At 38.0% G+C, this 18,183-nt stretch overlaps 1 protein-coding gene across 5 annotated transcripts in view; it reads left to right on the top strand.

Moving 5' to 3' along the window:
- LRRK2 (leucine rich repeat kinase 2) overlaps positions 1-16,828 on the top strand; it is a 71,321-nt gene extending 54,493 nt beyond the window's left edge. For 3 of the 5 annotated variants that reach the window (XM_075024875.1, XM_075024873.1, XM_075024877.1), the window contains 11 exons: positions 665-825; positions 1,642-1,812; positions 3,712-3,812; positions 4,461-4,655; positions 5,675-5,868; positions 6,168-6,240; positions 7,070-7,254; positions 8,672-8,824; positions 9,573-9,781; positions 13,039-13,113; positions 15,010-16,828. In XM_075024875.1, the coding sequence (XP_074880976.1) occupies positions 665-825; positions 1,642-1,812; positions 3,712-3,812; positions 4,461-4,655; positions 5,675-5,868; positions 6,168-6,240; positions 7,070-7,254; positions 8,672-8,824; positions 9,573-9,781; positions 13,039-13,113; positions 15,010-15,131 (1,639 nt within the window). In that variant the 3' untranslated portion in view covers positions 15,132-16,828. Of the gene's footprint in view, positions 1-664; positions 826-1,641; positions 1,813-3,711; positions 3,813-4,460; positions 4,656-5,674; positions 5,869-6,167; positions 6,241-7,069; positions 7,255-8,671; positions 8,825-9,572; positions 9,782-13,038; positions 13,114-15,009 lie in introns of those variants that run through there. The other 2 variants (XM_075024874.1, XM_075024876.1) reach the window with 2 other exon arrangements.
- The last annotated feature ends 1,355 nt before the right edge of the window (positions 16,829-18,183 follow it).

Genomic DNA, 18,183 nt, shown 5'->3' with positions numbered 1-18,183 from the left:
ATGGCTTCTGCGTTGCTGTAAAAACAGTATACAGCTGCAAGTAGAATATACTGCAAATGAAAAGCTTGTATTTTCTTTTATCTCAAGCAGAATATTCCCTGGGTCAGAGAAATGCTTGTATTTTTATGATTGATTAGCTGATACATAACACAAACTTTTGTTACCTGTTTTTTTCTGCTAACAAATGGTGCTCCTATAAGTAGAGAAATAGCAAGAGCTCTGGGTGAGATTTCTATGTCGCTGTTGATTTCTTAATAAAATGTCAAAGAAATTAATTAAGTGCATTTTTAAAGTTCTGAAAGTCTGTGAATGTCCTCAGGAGCTATTTAAGTGTAACTGTAAAAATGACAAAACCTGCAAAGGAGCTCAGGGACCGATGAAGCTTAAACTTCTAAGATTCAGTTTTCAAACTGCCAGTGACACTTCAGATGAGACTTGGTGCTAAAACACTGCAGTGTTTATGTGCCAGTAAATAGTATTTCAGAACAATTCTAAGCTCAATATCCAGTAAGGCGGTGTCATGTTGGTGATGTTTGACATTTTTTCACATAATATTTAACATTTGAAAGCACGATTTACTGTTGTGGGAATAATGCATTCAGTGTGTGTATAGATGCATCCCTGAATTATGAATGCTTTCAATTAATACTTTTTTGATTAACAGGTATCTGCATTCAGCAATGATCATCTACCGTGATTTAAAGCCTCACAATGTATTGCTCTTTACCCTATATCCTAATTCAGCTGTTATTGCAAAAATAGCTGACTATGGCATTGCCCAGTATTGTTGCCGAATGGGAATAAAAACCTCCGAAGGCACACCAGGTATGGAAAAATGCTTTGGTTCACAGTGCATTATATCAAAAAATAGCTAATATGTTTTTTATGTAGTCTGTAAGAAGTAACTCAAATCTATACTCTAATCAAAATCACAAAATGTAATCCTAATTGTATTACAATTTGTGATGCCAGATTTATACCTTTTGGCCTTTCTTCCTATTAATGTTTTAACCCCTTTTAGGAGAATCAAGGAGTATGCTAAAGGTTTAAAAAGAGAATAAATTAAATTACATGCATTCATTATAATTATTTTGCTGTCTTGTTTTAGTATGGTTATTGTGATACTGAAATTATACTGCTAAAATTGTTTGGTTTTTTAATTTTCAGTAATGCTTAGGTAGGTCTTAATTTTTTTTAAAGGTAATAAATACCTGCGCTGTTCCCTGACTTTAGAGAGAACATATTAGCATCCATTTTAAAGCACTGAACAATTCAACAACTTTCAAAGGTGCCTTTAGGACTTGGAAATTGTGCATGAGGGTGTGACTTCAAGTGTTAAATGTTACGCCTTCAATAAAGACTGCAGACTTGCCCTTCACTTTCAGTATTCATTGATATATGAATTATTTTGTGTGTAATGGTGCAGGAGCTCTGTAACTGATGTGCTGTCCCCTTCCTTTATACTGACTGGAGATATTTTTGGAGATCTGCCACATGCAAACTACTGCCAACCCAGAAATAGTGTGCCATTTTTGGTTTTCTTCCTGTGACATTTTCATCAATAAGTGTTTGCTCTTAAAAAGATAAAGATGGCTTCATCTTGGTATGAATCATAACTATTAATGAATGATTTATTTGCAGGATTTCGAGCACCAGAGGTGGCCAGAGGAAATGTTATTTACAATCAGCAAGCTGATGTTTATTCATTTGGCTTGCTGCTCTATGACATTTTAACAGGAGGAGGTAGAATAATGGAAGGCTTGAAGTTTCCAAATGAATTTGATGAATTAGCAATACAAGGAAAGTTACCAGGTATGCCTTGTTTCTTGAAGTTTGAACATGAAAGTGGACTATTTGTCCTGCCTCCTCCAAAAATAATACCTCTCATGTTTTATGTTGTGTCTGACAGTGATCAGAGGAGGAGGCTAATAAATAGCAATTTTTAGAAGCTTCTCCTAATTTCATACGGTCTTGAAATAGTGAGAAATAGGCATCCATTCAACATCGCGTTGGTTATAATTTTATTGCAATTTCAAGATACCTAGCTGGTTCACTTTTATAAAGAAATAGAGGTTTTGTATACTTGGGACTTTATCCAGACCTAGTTAAAATGGATGTTGCTGAAGGTACCTTCTAATACCATGTCTGGACTTGACCCTTACATATTACTGTGATAATGCATATCATGCACTAATATAAACACAATTCCACTTCTGTTCTTTGATTATGATACATTATGTTAAAATATCCATTATTGAGAAGCTGCATATCTTAAAGTCTTTTTTAAAACCCTTAAAAAATATTTAAATAATCTTATTAAAAAAAAAAAAATGCCACTACGTTAATAGAGCAGCCACCCCTAAAGGTTTTAAATAGGAATTCCCTTTTTAACTTGTCAAGATTGTGAAGTCCTTGCCCAGCTACATAACATTCTTCATATTCCATCTGCATTACAATATGTAGTTGTTGGCTGCTGGAAGGAAGATTAAACAGGCTATCTGGCTGGATGTGATGTAGTCAGCTGGACAGTGTAACTCAGTATTTGGCAATTTCTGCGTAAAGAGCTGTTGAATTTTTATAGTACTACAAGCTTAATGTATGGCGTTCTTATTTATTGCCCTGCAATAATGAATATACTCATGAAACATTCTTTAAGACTGAAAGGTCACGCCATCTAGGAAAGGGCAGCAGCCATACCACTTAATCTGGCATGGCTGCTCCATTTGGAGATATAGAGAGTTCGTATGTTTTCTACTCCTTAAGGAGAATAGTCCAATTCATAGCTCAGACAATTTAAACCCCCGCCCTGAAGAGGCCATCCCAAGAACTGATGACTCTCTGGAGTGCAGCTGTCCATTTGGCTGTTTTCTGTATTATGAGCCCTATGAAATAATCAGAAGTATTAGTTTCTAGAGATAGTACAGTTCCATATGTGCGCATGCTCATCATTTATATATTTCCACCAAAAAAGGGGCTGGCTGAGCTCACAAGTAAACAGTGCCTATCATTTGCTGAACAGAGTATGTTCATTTGCAGGTATTTATCATTATTGTTACCTATGTCTAATGTAGGACTGGAATATCTGCGGTGGTTTATGATGAGCTAAAAGGAAAAGCAATACAAGCGCCATTATTCACGAGTGATTTGTTCTTAGAGAGGTCAGCACCTATAGTCATAAGATATCTATTCAAAGCACTGAGTGGGAGTTTAAACTTTTATATCCCGTAAATACTATATAGAGTTGTTTATCTCAATTACTATCCATTTTATTGGAAATTCATCTGTATTGCATATACTCTGCCCAAACACAAAAATAAATGTGGAAAAAAATGTTCACAGGCATTGTAAAGACTACAGACTGAAATGACATACCATTGAATGGTCAGCATTAATCAAAACACAACTCACACTTATCTGTCATTCAATCCCAGGTATAGGGACATTAAAGAAAAAGTTAAAACAAAATCCATTTGCTTTAACTGCTTTTAATGAAAAGGACTCTACCTCTAGCATTTCATGCTCTGGCATTTAATGGCAGATGAGCAATTCCAAGCTGTTCATGCTGACATTTTACTTAAGAGAATGATATTTCTTAGAGAAGCTCTGTAAGAAGTTAGATGAATTCTTAAAATAAGACAAAAGTTATTCAGAACTCTAATTTCTGAACTATGGTAAAGGCTGGTTAAGAAGTTATCTAATTTTACATTTTAGATCCTGTCAAAGAATATGGGTGTGCCCCCTGGCCTAAAGTTGAAAATTTAATTAGAAAGTGTTTGAAGGAAAACCCTCAGGAACGACCAACATCTTCCCAGGTATTACGTAGTGTATTTATTTGTATTTTTGTGATACCACAAAGTTATTGTGCTTTCTAAAAAGGAATGGGACATTTAAGTTAGTAAGAGGCACAGCGTTTTTTCTGTTCTTCTTTTCTGGAACTGAAACAGCCATGAAATGTTGCCTGCTCTTGCCATCCAGGATAAACTGTTCCATTCAAATGTACCAACCATTTATTCTAGCCTGCTGTTTTTCCCTGCGTTGCTGTATAGTAATCATAGTGAAATGACATTCAGATTATTTCATGGTCTTTACTAGAGCCATGCAAAAAGGACTTTGTTATATAGTTTCAGTGCGGTTAGCCTACACTGTTCATGTGTGTGAGAGGAGGAACAGCAGTGAGGATCTGAAACCTGCTGTCTCTTACACACTTTGCATTGCTCTTTGAAATGGGTGAAATTTTCAAACATGCCTTAACCCCATTGACTTCCTGAAATTTTAACAGAAAAGTGAGAGTCAAAGTTGCTCAGTGCACAAAGATTGCTCATTAATAGTGGTAATACAAATGAGCAGACCTGCTGAGATACTCTGTCCATATTCCATAAAACATTGTTATCCATTGCTTGTTATTTATCACTGTATAAGCCATTGTTATTAGCATGTGCATGCTGTGGCTTGCTTTGTAGGTTTATGAGATCCTGAATTCTGCAGAGCTTATCTGTTTGATGAGGTATGTTTCAATACCCAGCACGTCTACAGCAGAGTGCATGGTAGCTGCCAATCAAAGCTGCAAGAAGGCAGGAGTCTGGATAGGCAATGGGAACACAGAAAAAGCACAACTTTCATTTGTTAACCTAAATACAGATGGACATACTTGTGAGGTATGTGGGAAAGTTGCCATTTATTCTAATTTTTTTTGGCACCCAGATGTATTTCAGAAGAATTAATTGCATTTTAACAGCAGGCTATTACTTCTGGAAAGCTAACCTTTGAGAGAACAAAGATTGCTCATAAGTGAGTCATCATTGTATCCACGAAATGAAGCAGAAAAGCAGTTACTTTTTCCTCTCTTCCTGCTATCCAGCCTGAACTTTCTCGTAATACTGTGTTTCCACTACTGGGTTCCTTTATTCCACTCAGATGGAAGCTATTTCTAGCACGGAGGCTAGAACAAGGAGTAATAGTTATACAACCTTTCATATCTCTACCTCCCCTAATAATCCAGCTAGTCTCTTAACAATTCCTCTCTTCCCATGGATGCCACCTCCTTGTGCCACTTTGGGTGATAGCCTCCAGGTCTTTTCATTTGATTTTTGTACATCTCAGTCCTGTTCCATAAGAAAAGGGAAAAGGTTTTACCCAGGCTTGATGTGCTGTGATGAAAATGTGTGCCAGAACTGAGTGTGACTCATCATCAAAGTTGTTTAAGTTATCTTTCCATCTGCCATCTGTTGACCATGTTACATTCAAATTGGTAGCTTTGGTATAAATTATATGGCTTATTTTTCTAAAACTAAAATGAGAAAAAGAAATACTAGACCAGTACTTTTAGAGTTAGCAATTAAACTGAACGTATATTGCAGTGTAATTCCATTTGCTTAATTCTCTGATGGCTTTGAGCCCTTTATTAGAATAGAGAGGGATAATATTTTTTTCAGCATTCAGCTTAAGAGATTTTCCTGTGTACTGTTTGAGGGGTCCTTCCCAGCACTTTGAAGATAGATGGCACAACTGAAGTATTTTGCTAATAGGGAATTAGATTTCTTAATGGGGAGGTTAAGTCTTGGGTCTGTCCAGGCTCCTAGAACATTGTACTTTATTTTCATTACCAGCAATTTACCAGCATTTCCCCTTACTGAAATCATAACCAGGTTGTTCTGTTTTGTTTTTTCTGACTTAGGATATTGCAGATAGCAAAATTTTAAGTTTGGCCTTAGTAACCCTTCCTACTGAGAAAGAAAACTGGATTGTAGCAGGAACCCAGTCTGGTTCTCTCTGGGCAGTTAACACAGAAGATGAAACAAGAAGGCATCGTTTGCAGAAAATGTCAGATTCCATCACTTGTTTATACTGTAATTCTCTTTCAAAGCAAAGGTATAAATTAATTTAAATCTTTTAGGTTACATTTGAAGATATGATGAAACAGATATTCAGAAAATTACATCTGTACACTCATGCAGTTTTGTTCAGACAACTGCTTATTTTGCCTGTATTTTCACTGAATTTTGCACCCAGTGTAACTGTAGACTACATTCCTGACCACAGGTGGTTGTATTTGCTTTTAGTGTTCAATGAAACATGAAACAACATCTTGAAATACCAGAGGCTGCTCATTTAAGTTTTTCTTACCCAATTAAGGCATTTTTAGAATTCATTATTTTATTTTATTTCAGCAAACAGAAGAATTTCTTCTTGGTAGGCACAGCTGATGGCAGACTGGCAGTTTTTGAAGACAAAGCAGTAAAGGTAGACTTGTTCTTTGCTGTCTGTTCTACAAAATGCTATCAGTAATATGTAAAGCAGCTACCAATAGTAGCTTTATTTTATGCAGCTCATTTTTTTAATCGCTTCTCTAAAACTAAAAATAATTTTCTGCTGCAGTCTTAGAGGAGCTGCACATGTTTTACAATATCTGTTTTAACCAATAGAGTTAAGAGGGGGAAATTATTTCTTAGTATTTGACTTTGAAAGTCCTGGCAAACTGACTAGAGGGTGATATTAATGGTTGTTATTAAGAATATTCTAACAGTTTTAATCTCCTTTATTGTTGTTATAGCTCCTTTTTCTTTTCATTCACACTAAATTTTCATAGAATAGATATCTTCAGAAAAGCAGTATTGTTTCTATAGATCAGAGTTCTGCTCACAGAACAGGTAAAGAAATGCTGGGAGCTGTTGTTTATATCATCTGGTTCCTGAGGGCTGGCTCCCGACCATATGCAATTTAGAGCAGTTATGGAGTTGCAATGCACTGCAGAACTAGAATATGGTCCAGTGTGGGATGTCTCCAAGGTATGGATGTGATTTTCCATCCAGTTCTTGAACTGCGCCAGGGGTTGCAGAAAGTATCAGTCCCAGCTCTGTCCTGTTTGCACTCACACAGGCTGTTTTCTATGGGACATCTATAATGAGACTATGGTGCTTTTCAGTTTCGTAACATTCTGAAAAGATACCATAATAGTTCAGAAAATCTGTCTGTGTAAATTTAATTCAGCAGGCTGTGTGGTTTTGTTTTAACAGTTTCTGAGTGTCTGTATGCTCCTTGGTTCTAACGGAGTCTATATTTTTGCTTGCAGTGTAAGGGTGCTACACCTTTGAAGATACTAACTGTAGGAAATGTTAGCACACCACTGATGTGCTTAAACGAATCCTCATACTTATCTGAAAAAAATATAATCTGGGGAGGCTGTGGAACAAAGATCATTGCCTTAACTAGTGATTTCTCTGTTCAAAAGCTCATTGAAACAAAGACAAGTCAACTGTAAGTTTTTCTGATAAGTGATGTTACTTGGCTCTTCTGTTATTTTCATTGAAGACTTCTGGCAGTACTTTGATGTAATGTCTTGTCCTAGAGCTCGTTCTTTGAGTTGTCTTGTTTCCATTCTTTTCCTTCCATAATACAGATGGAATACAATGTGCATTAAAATAAGATCAGTGAGCAGTGTTTAAAGTATTTTTTCCTGTGTTTAAACAAGGGATATGCATTTTTACTATATAAAGGATTTATGAAGTCAGTATCTATTCAGAAAATGTATAAATGCAACTGATCAGTTTTTCTCCCCCAATTGCATTTGTCCAGGTCCTCTTTACTTTATTTAGAATTATACACACTTACTTAGCATAGTATTTGCCCTTACATGTTTGTCAGTATGATATGTGTGCATATCTTTGCCCTATATAGCTAAATCATGTATAATTGCTGACTTCTCATTATTTAGAAATTAGTGTTAGAAAATTGGAGTGTTTGATGTAATTCTCACATGGGCAAATCCTGCTCTCAAGTTAAGGCAAGGTTTTCCTGAGCAGGGAAAACAGTGTTTGATTTTATACTAGTAGAGATCATTATTCTGGGAAATTAATTTACTCTGGATAATAATGTGTTAATATAAAGCAAAAACCTAAAACTTCAGTAAAATGCAGTTCCATGGTAAGATGCAAAATAGGTCACAGGAATAATTTGAGCTTTGTGGAGGCAAAACTGTATATGGTTTTGAAAATAAAGTTGTCAAAACCAAGTAACATTAGGGAAAGTAGCAGTGTTACTGAGCGTCTGCTATCAGGGGCCTGTGATTTTGAGCTGTTCTTCAAGATGAATTGAAAAGTTAGTGAAATAAGCTAATGCTGTTAATTTGCAGGGCCAATAATATTTTGATATGTGCAGGCACAGATCTGGCATGAGAGACAAATTTGGAAGTAGAAGAAAATAGTGAAAAAGGGTGTCAGCTAAAGTGAAACAATAGCAGAGCGGGGTGAACTAAATCTCACTGCTGCTTTTCAGGCTTAGTCATCTTTGTGTTGAGTGACCCTTTATGGTCTTGTGGGCCCGAAAACTATCAAGTGTCTCAAAACATTGAAAGAGAGGCAGGAGAAAGGTAGAGTTTGCCCTGCTGTGATGTAAGCATATGTAATTTCAGCAGATAGATGGGAAAGATTTATTGATAAGTTTGGGGCATTAATGTGCCTCCAAGAATATCATCAGCATAACTCCATTACTGTGAGAATTTATGTCAAACTGTAGGAAGATTATAGCAAACACTTTCAGTTGTATCCTAGCCCAGTTTGGTTTTAAGGCTGAATGATTCTTTAACAGTTAGAGGGAAGCTAACCCCACTCACAATAGTCAAGTTTTTCTACTAGCTATTTTCTGTGTATCTAACTGGAGTTCTTCTCTCTTCTAGGTTCTGTCATAATGCTTACAGTGATGCAAACATTATTTCAATAGCAATAGACAAATCCATCTACTTGGCAAAGAAAAACAGCCATTTTGTGGAAATCTGGGACAAGAAGACAGAAAAACTTTCTGAACTAATTGATTGTGCACATTTTCTTAAGTAAGTGTTTTATTTCAGATTGATGGACTGATGCGTAGAAAGCTGAATATCAGATTGCCTTCTCTAGCATAGTACCTTAACCTGCTGGTGGTAAGGGATTTGCCCATTTCTTTGGGCAAATGTGGAATTCCTTTCCTCTCTTTTGGCCCAGAACTTCAGAATATGCCATGCAGAATCTTAATTTTTTAAGACCTTTATTATATTTCACAATTTCTGTATGGTGTCGAGAGGACTCATTTAACTCTGCTCAAGAAAGAAGTCCTTTGCTGTCCTTCAGGTACTAATGCTTTTGCATCCGGTTACTTCCCACATACCCTAAATAAGAATGTATTCTTTCTCCAGTGCACAGATTCAGCAGGAGATCAGATTTTTATTAACAGTGACGGTGATTTTCATTTGCATTCAAATTGTTCCTCTCCCTTAATGTTCATTTTCATGGTGAGGTTAGGAGCCCCTCTAGGTGCGCTCCTCTCACTTTGCAGTGACATTATCCTCCTGCAGACTCGGAGGGAACAGAGAACTATACCTGCCTCCTATTTAAACATCTTTTGAAGCAGACCAGGTGGCTCTTAGAAGTCCAGTAGTTTTCATCCCAGTTTGTTTCAAGTCAGTCAACTGATTAGCATGAGATTTTTGCGGCTTGTCTTTATGAATGATTGTTTAAAAGGCTGGTATTGAGAGAGTCATTTTAGCAGTTGTGGAATAGTGTGCCACCAGATTTTAATACAAACTCTCTCCATATTTGTAGGGACAAAGTGGAAAAACTAAATAAGGAATCAAAACATAAACTGGCTTATTCTGGAAGAGTGAAGACAATTTGCCTGCAGAAAAATACTGCACTGTGGATAGGAACAGGAGGAGGACATATCTTGCTGCTTGATTTATCAACACGTCGTCCTGTACGAGTTATAGACAACTTTTGTGATTCTGTTAGAGTCATGATAACAGCTCAGCTAGGTAAGTAAAACCATCAAATGATGAGTACTTTGAAATCAGTGCCAAGTTTAGGATTGCTGTGTCCTGTTTGTCATGGTGTTCCAGGAAACAGATTAGCATTTCCCATGTTTTGTTCATTCATTCCGTTCCACTGCTGTCGTCTTCAGTCAATGTCAGACACTCCGGTGTTAGCTGAATACCAGCAGGCTGTCATACCTATGCCCACATAAAACAACAGCTTTTCCCTAGTATGTCACTGATCAGCACATGAACACACCCCACCTTCACTGCATCCTTGTGCCATGCTTCAGCACAGTTCTCACCATCTTCTGTCTGATAGTCTTTGTCTTGATCTGTGTCTACCCATGTTCTTTCTCCATCTTAAGTTTTACACTTCTGGCTTCTCTCTCTGTGGAGCTTGTTAGGTTTTAATAATTTTTCCTTAATTGCTTAATGCCTAGTTTTCTTCTGCCATCCTTACTCAGGAATGGTTCTTTTAGGTTTGGGTCACAGGCAGATCACAGCAAAGCTGAGAAAGTGCTACACACTTGGACTCAGGGTGCAGACTTGTACATATGTCCTGTTCCTGTCACCAGGGCCAGTTGTTTCAAGCTGCTGTAGGCAGATAGTAGTTGTGGGTTTTCAGTGGTCATTACAAACAGCTAGAGGAGCGTAGTTAGGTATGGGGCACTTCTTGGCTGTTGTAACTTCCTTCACCTGTACACTTTCCTGCATCTCTCCCCAAAGTAATAAAGGCCATACCAACTCAAGAGTTCTTTGTATGGCAGTGGTGGGTATGCTCAAAATACACATTACTTCAAAAAGTACTCTGTGGCACAACATGTGAATTCCCATCACCTTCCACTGTGTTTTGAAAAAAACTGTGGAGTTCCCTTGTCAGTGTGATTTAAAGTGTGTTTGCTGTCAAAAAACTACTCTGAAGCGGTTGTTGTGGACTCAGAAACACGCCGTAATCCTGCTAGCAAACTTCATAGTTGCAGGCTGTGGATGTTTTCTCATTACCATCATGAACTTAATTTGGGGGCTGTTTCTTCCTTTCTAGCACCAGAAGTATCCATACACTACAGTTAGTTCATAGTGCTGACAGTGTTGTATGAGTCAAAGAACTCCATCTTTCTCTGACTTGGCTTTGCCTGAGACAGCAAGTTTGTAGAGTCTGTTCAGTCCTCAGCTGTTAGGAGTGCCAGCTATAGAGTCCAGATTCACTAGCACAGCATTTTCAGTCCTTCTAGTGCTGATAGCTACAATATTAGTACTATAAAGGGTTGTTTTATTTTTAGCATTTTGTAAAGAGTAGTTACTATGAAAACAAAATTTCTGCCTCACTTATTACAGTCATTGACAGGGAAAGTATATTCTATAGAATAGTACAGTGTGATTTAAAAAGCCTTGAGTCTCGTATTTCTTGTTTCTAGTCACCTCAACATTTTAAATCAAAATTTTATATATAGAAAAGTTAATACTTCAGGAGAAAGAGTTTAGCTGTGTTTGCACAAAACTCAAGAATTGCAAGTAAGATTGATACATGATACATTGATGTGTACTTTTTCTTTTGATCGTCTTTTCCCAGCAATTATTTATAAGGATTGGGTTTTTTCCTAAATTCAAGGACTTTAATTCTACTGGGATTTTCACAGATCAGTGAAAATGGCACTGAGGCTGCCGAGCAATCCTTCAATAGTAATGCATTGCTTGTGTGAAATGAGAGAAGATAGAGGGAAATATTTTTGTATTAAATAGTTTCATTTAAGATTAAAATACATAATGTCAATCAATGTAAATGTTTCAGGGAAAAGAGATTGCCAAACTTTGAGACATCAATTTTATCTGTACTTCATATATGAATATGGAAATATAATGTCTTTTTCTAATTCTCTCACCTAACACATTGACACATAATAGACATGAGACTTACCATAGAGAATGATTTATATGTAAATCTGTAGTTCATTTTGCAAGTGAAAATTTAGACTTCTATATAGTAGGAAAGGACCCTAGTCTGAATAAGAAACATTATACTTAAGTTCCAGTCGCTTTTGTAAGGAGTATGGATGGACTGGTTGCAGAAAATATTGAAGTGAAAAATCTGAGCATGGAAGATGTGTATGGTTCCCACCAGCCCTCATCTACCATAAGCAGATTTACATCAATAGCAAAGGAGAATATACTGCAGGTCTCCACAGGGCAGGAGAAATGTCTCTACCTTGCAGAGGTCCTGGGGGACCCACTAGAAACACTTACCAGTTCAGAAGGAACATAACGTGGGGGACACACCGCAGTGTGGTCACACAAAACTTCAAGACTGTGGCTTTCACAGTAAACCATACTCCAGTCTATTTATACCCCAGAAACTGACCCCCTCCTGATCCTTTCCCTGGGGGGAGTGTAAGACTTCATGCATGAAGAGGAGTGGGGCGCAGTGCTGCAGCTGGGGTGTCTGCAGACGGAGGGCTGTTCCTTCCCTGGCCTGATCTGAGATCCCGGTACGTAGGCTGGGTCCTGTATTCCTCTACTAGCATACAGCCAAGGGCTCACCGCCCTCTTTGTGCTGCCAGTAGGACAGGTAGCTGCTGTGGCAGGAGAACACATAACACCTTCCATCTACCTTGCAAGACATTTTTAAACATGTCTTGTTAGGAATAAGCGGGAAGTTGATACTGAAACACTGACACATTCAACTTATCCCTCTGTGATCCAACCACTCCTGTCTTCCTGGTCTTTTTTTGCGTTCCTCAGTAGGCACCTTCCTATGATCCGTCCCCTATTTCTACTTCCCTGTTAACTCCCCTTTCCCACCCACGTGCCATCGTTAGTACAGAACACTTTTAATTGGTTTGTATCATACTTGGTTTTGATTTTTTCATAACCAAACTGATTACTGGCACTTCTGTTTCTGCTGTGCACTGGGACTTCATTTGCAGCCAACCCCTTCGCTGTGACATCTGTTTCCTGTGACTCTACTACCTCTGCTTGTGGTATATAATAGGTGCTTTGTTCTCAGGCTTGTTCAACATGCTGGCCGGCTGATCCAACGCTTGTGCCTTTGAATCCTGATAAACCCCTACGTTAAATGGAGACATGAACTATATTGTTTTCATGTCTGGGTTTTTCATGGTTAATGATTTTGAATAAAGGGTCCGGTTGAATGAACTTTGCTTTCTGTCGTCTTAGTGGGATGATGTCATCTACTCTTTCTGTCCTTAAATTACAAAGTTCCCATTACAATTAAAATTTGACATTTTATTTCTTTGAAAAAGGGAGTCTCAAGAATGTGGTGCTGGTTTTGGGATATTGCTATAAAAGTGACACCGAAGACAACAAATATCACAAAGGTACCTGAACTGGGCTTCATTTATTTGTATTATTGGTAGAGTAGACACTGTCATGCTTGACTACCCACTGAGAGTTGATCATCATTTCATATAATTTTATTGAAACATCGTATTAGTTTTTGTTGTCTTTTGCATTTCTGGGCTCCATGCAAACTAACAGTAACTTCTAAAAATGGATCAGAGGAAGCCACTATTTGAAGTATATAATATACTGGAAAACTGTATTTGGAGAGTAAATGTCACTGTATAATTGGAGAATGTATCAAATAGGTTTCCAGAGGGGTCTCTGCTAGGCCAGGAATCCTCAATGTTTTCATGAATGTTGTGGATGAAGGAAAAGTGCATGTGCTTTTCAGATTTGCAGACAATTCTCAGCTAAGACAAAGCCACAAGCACACTGGAGGGCAGGATTAGAATTCAAAATGACCTTGACAAATAGAACAAATGATCTGGAGGGAAGTAGGATACAATTCAGTAAGGACATATGTAAGACCTTTTACTTAATTAGGAATGATCCGTTGTACCAACATGAGGAAATGAATCAGCTTAAACAGCAGTGCTGTAGAAAAAGGGTTATAATTGATCGCAGGCTGAACATGAGTCAACCATGTCACGTTGCTGCAGAAGAGGCAAACACCATTCTTATACCAGTCGAGAAGTGGTGTCTGTAAGACATGAGCTAATTCTTACACTCTGCTGAGTGCTGATATGGCCTCTGCTGGAGGAGCCTATCCATTTGGGACTTGCTGAATGTTCTGGACTATAGTCCGGATGAGAGGAATGCAACCTGTGAGGAAATGTTGCAGGAAGTTAAGTTGGTTAACGTAAATAAAGCTTAGAGAAGACATGATAACAGGCTTCAAATATGTAAATAAAGAGGAAGGGAATAAAGACTTCTGCATATTCCTTGGGGGTAGGATAAGGACTAACCAGTTTCTATTACAGCAAGGGATATTTAGGTCAGACATCAAGAAAAGCTTCCTGACAATTAGGATAGCGAAGTGCTGGAATAAGAAGAAAGAAAACCTCCATCTTTGGGTTCTTCTAAGAACAGTTATAGCTGATGCTCTGATCGATGCCCTTCTTCACCTTTATCTCATCCCAGTTTCAATGACTCCTAAAAATGTGGCAATGACAGAATAAAGTTATAGGTGGCAAGTGGAGATGAGCTGACTGTTTGGAGTAAAATAAGAATCAAACTTACAGCAGTGGTTTTTATATTCTGATATTCCCTGATTATTACCATTAGAACACCTATTGCCTTTTTAGCCTTTTTAATGTATGTAAGAGTGTTGTTAATTATACAGAGAGGAATCAGAGACTCCCAGAAACCGTGGGGCTTTAGTTTGTGAGCCCCTACTCAGGTAAGTGTTCTCAAAAAGCAGTGTGAATTTTCCATGAATAGAGTTGTTTGCATGAAGGGGGATTGAAGAAGTGACCTTTTCCCAGTATACTCACTACCTTATGAAATCAGTTTTCATTTTTAGTTTACAGTGAATGGGTTTTGAGTCTTGTAAGCATTTAGGGTATATCTACTCGGGAAAATAGAGATGAAATTTTATGCCAGCATCTCAGTACTAGCATTAGCTGTAGCTCAGGTCAGTACCTTATGGGCCACAGGCACCAGAAGGGGTTTTTCAAGTGCTTTTAAATGGTATACTCTAAGTTTAGGAACTGGAATCTAAATCATTGTGCAAGTACAAACAGCTTGTAACCCATAAATGCATTACCTCATACATGAAGTTTCATATAACTTGTCTTCCTGGTCCTAAGCATCATGCTTCATTGAAGCAATTTATGAGTAACTAAAAAATAAGCAGATAAGCAAAGCCACTTCTTATTATGCAGTAATTCTTCTCTGTTGCAGTTTTCAATTTTTTCTTTTTTTTTTTCCAGAATTACAATCCTGCGTGTCGGTGTGGGACATTAACCTGCCCCATGAAGTGCAAAACCTGAAAAAACACATAGAAATGAGACAGGAATTAGCAGAAAAAATGAAGAGCTTGTCTTTGGATTGAAAAGTCACCCTGCAAGTGCCATTCTCTTTTCTAGTCTTCCATCCTAACTTACTGTGCCATATTTACAACTTCTTGTCGCTGGGTTTTTTAACCGAAAACCAGGAAGAAGATTGCCATGAGAGAGGCCATTGGTATTCATAGGATACCAAGAAAAGAGAAGGATAAGTTATTTGTAATATTTGAAAAGACAGAAAACTATTGAGAATTTCTTAATCAAAAGTGTTATCATGCATCTGTTGTTTACTTGTGAAGTTCTGCTCCCAGAAGCTATGGCTCAACTTCAGTATAACATTGTTCATCCAGTTTTTGATCCCAGTTAAATTGGGAAGAAGCCAGAAGACTATAAATGGCTCTCACTTACTTCATTATCTCTACTGAGTTGACGCTGTAATAAGAAGCAAAATTTAAGCTTCTGTGTGTTTATTGCCGTTTGCGTGTATGAGTTTGCTCTGATGATTCGTGTTTTAGTAATAAGTCAGAGCTTATGACCCTGAGTATATGAAAGAAAACATTACATTTTATATAATAGCAGTGTTTAAAGGAACATATAATGACTACGTTACTCTGCTTGAAAACAACAGGCAGAATAGTCTTTATTTCTTCCATGAATAATTGACACTTCTTCATTATGATCAGAAAAAAATAGTTGTGCTACAATAATAAAATAGGTCAGAATTCAGAATTTAAATACACCAACAGGCTTCTGCAAGTTGGGGTCCTCTTGCAGTACTGCAGTCTGCCTTGTTCTTGGAGGTGTAGTCACATTGTTATGAACATTACCATTCACATATATCTGTTGTACAGCTCATTTTGAAAAGCCAAGAGAAAACACAGAGTGAAAGCTCTGATCTAAATGCTGCTACAACTTTTACCACAAAGGAAGAAAGCAGCATGCTGCTGTAGCCAGACTGCTAGTTCTTAGTCCAACTTGCTGGTTCACTTATCTCAATCTTAAAAAAAAAGGGGGGGGGGGGGGGAACTTTCACTTTGATATTTCTAACGTGCAAAGTTTCCGCTTGTTCTTGGTTTAATTTATATTGTTATTTTGGGGGTAAGCAGGGGAACCTTGAGGAGTGTAAGAATTGGCTACCTCTTGTTTATAACTACCAGAATTTGTTGCCACACATCTTCAATCCAGAGAGGCCTTTTGCTGCTCTCTGGCTACAAGTCCAAGCTGCTTTTTACAGCCTGCACTGACGTGGTCTAAGTAAGTGCCTTATTTCTGTCCATCAGAAGACAGATATAATTCTCTTTTTTTGATACCAAAAGAATCTATAGGGTGCTCCTGAAATCTCAAGAAGTGGATATCTAGAGCCATTCCTGAGGCTATGGAGCGGAACAAGGTTGAGCAACCAAAAAGTTCTCAGTTCCATTTTTACAGTTGTGGAGAAATTACATACTGGGACAACAGCATTTATTGTGTCCAACAGTATCATTGTTCTGTTTTCTGCCATTTGTTGAGTGTGTACTCAGGATTCCTTTCAGATATGCACCCCAGGTTTTATGTATTCTTGTAATCAGCATACAGAGAATGATTTGCTATTTATATAAGATTTTATAACTCAGAAAATACATATTATCTTATAATGAATACTTTTTTTAAAAATAGAATATATGTATTGTGATTATGTTTATTTATAAGTCATTTTGAGATGTAAGCCTTAAACCTTTTTATTAAAGCTGTGCTTTGTTAATAATATAGTCTACTTTCTGATCGCTGAATCTCCAAGGAGGAGCTTTTGTGTGCAGTTTTTTGTGGAGCTTAATCCCTTACATCAGGATGATGCAAGATCCCATTTCCATGGGTTGTGTTGACACAGCTGCATTCCCACTTGTCCCCTGTCTCATTGTGTATGTCTTGAGCCCTTTTCCATTCCCCAGTTTATCTTCTACTTAGTGTTCCTTGCAACCTTTCCCAGAGGTGGGAGGTGACCTGTAAGCAGTACTGTCCTTGCAGTTGTTGGTCACCTCTTCCAAGATGCTCTGCAAAAGAATGATCTGTAGACTGAATTGGTCCTACGTGTTAGGTATTACAAGGATAGCAAAGAATGAAAGAGACAATAGCAACCAAACGCGAGACAGAAGGTCATTACAAACCTGACTAAATTGGCCACTGTTGAATTATCAGTGGTGAGAGAGTAAAATTCTGTAAAGGTGACTATCAATACAGCACTCATTCATAGGGAGCACAGTGATCCAGCTGCATCGTCCCCAAATACTTTTTAGTACTAGAAGAAAAGATTTGGAGAAGATCATGTGTTGGTACTTCATGTTATTCTTTGCCATTTGATACAGTCTAGAAGTTCATCTCTGGCCATCTTGAGCCCTATTCAGCTCATGCACAGCTGCCTGTCTGCCAAGTGTGCCGTTTCTTGGAGACAACAGCGAAAGGGCAGATCCTGTCAAGTAAAGTGGACAGCCCTCAGCATCCATCTCTTTCCTGAGTGTGGGAAAGCTCTTGAAGGAGGTGGCTGCAAAATTGTTTGGCCAGGAGCTGGCAGGCAGTAAGTGTGCAGGTCCAATTTAGAAGTACTGAGGGACTGGCTTCCCCTTCCCAGCTGGGACATGCCACCAAGGGGAAGAACATCACTTCTGTGTGACAACCATTTAAACCTGTGCTATAAGGAAACCTTTTCCCAGAAACATCTCTGACAAACTATAAGGAAAGAGGGAAAAAAAGATCCATGACTTTGTGTTCCCTCTGGTTTTAGTGGAGCTGTTTGAAAACCAGCAGGCAGTACAAGCTCTATCAGATATAACGCTTCCTGTATACTTAGGATAACATCCAGCACCTGAAAACAGAAAGATAACCCTTACTTCAAAAAAGAGCCTGTTTGCTCATGGGAAACAAGCAGTATGGTTTGGCTGTGATTTAACACCCGAGCTGGGACACATAGTTAACCCCATGTTCCTCAGAAGTGTGCAGCTGAAGGATACTGGGGTTTAGACTAAAGACAAGGAGACAAACTACAGAGTGAGCTGAATACTTGATCCTTTTCAAGTCCTTTCTTGAGGGAAGGATGATCCATCACTAGTCACAGAGGGAAAGGAG

The sequence above is a fragment of the Buteo buteo genome, chromosome 4 (assembly GCF_964188355.1).
Source record: "Buteo buteo chromosome 4, bButBut1.hap1.1, whole genome shotgun sequence".
NCBI classification, from domain to species: Eukaryota; Metazoa; Chordata; class Aves; order Accipitriformes; family Accipitridae; genus Buteo; species Buteo buteo.
This window is presented reverse-complemented; position numbering and strand designations above follow the sequence as displayed.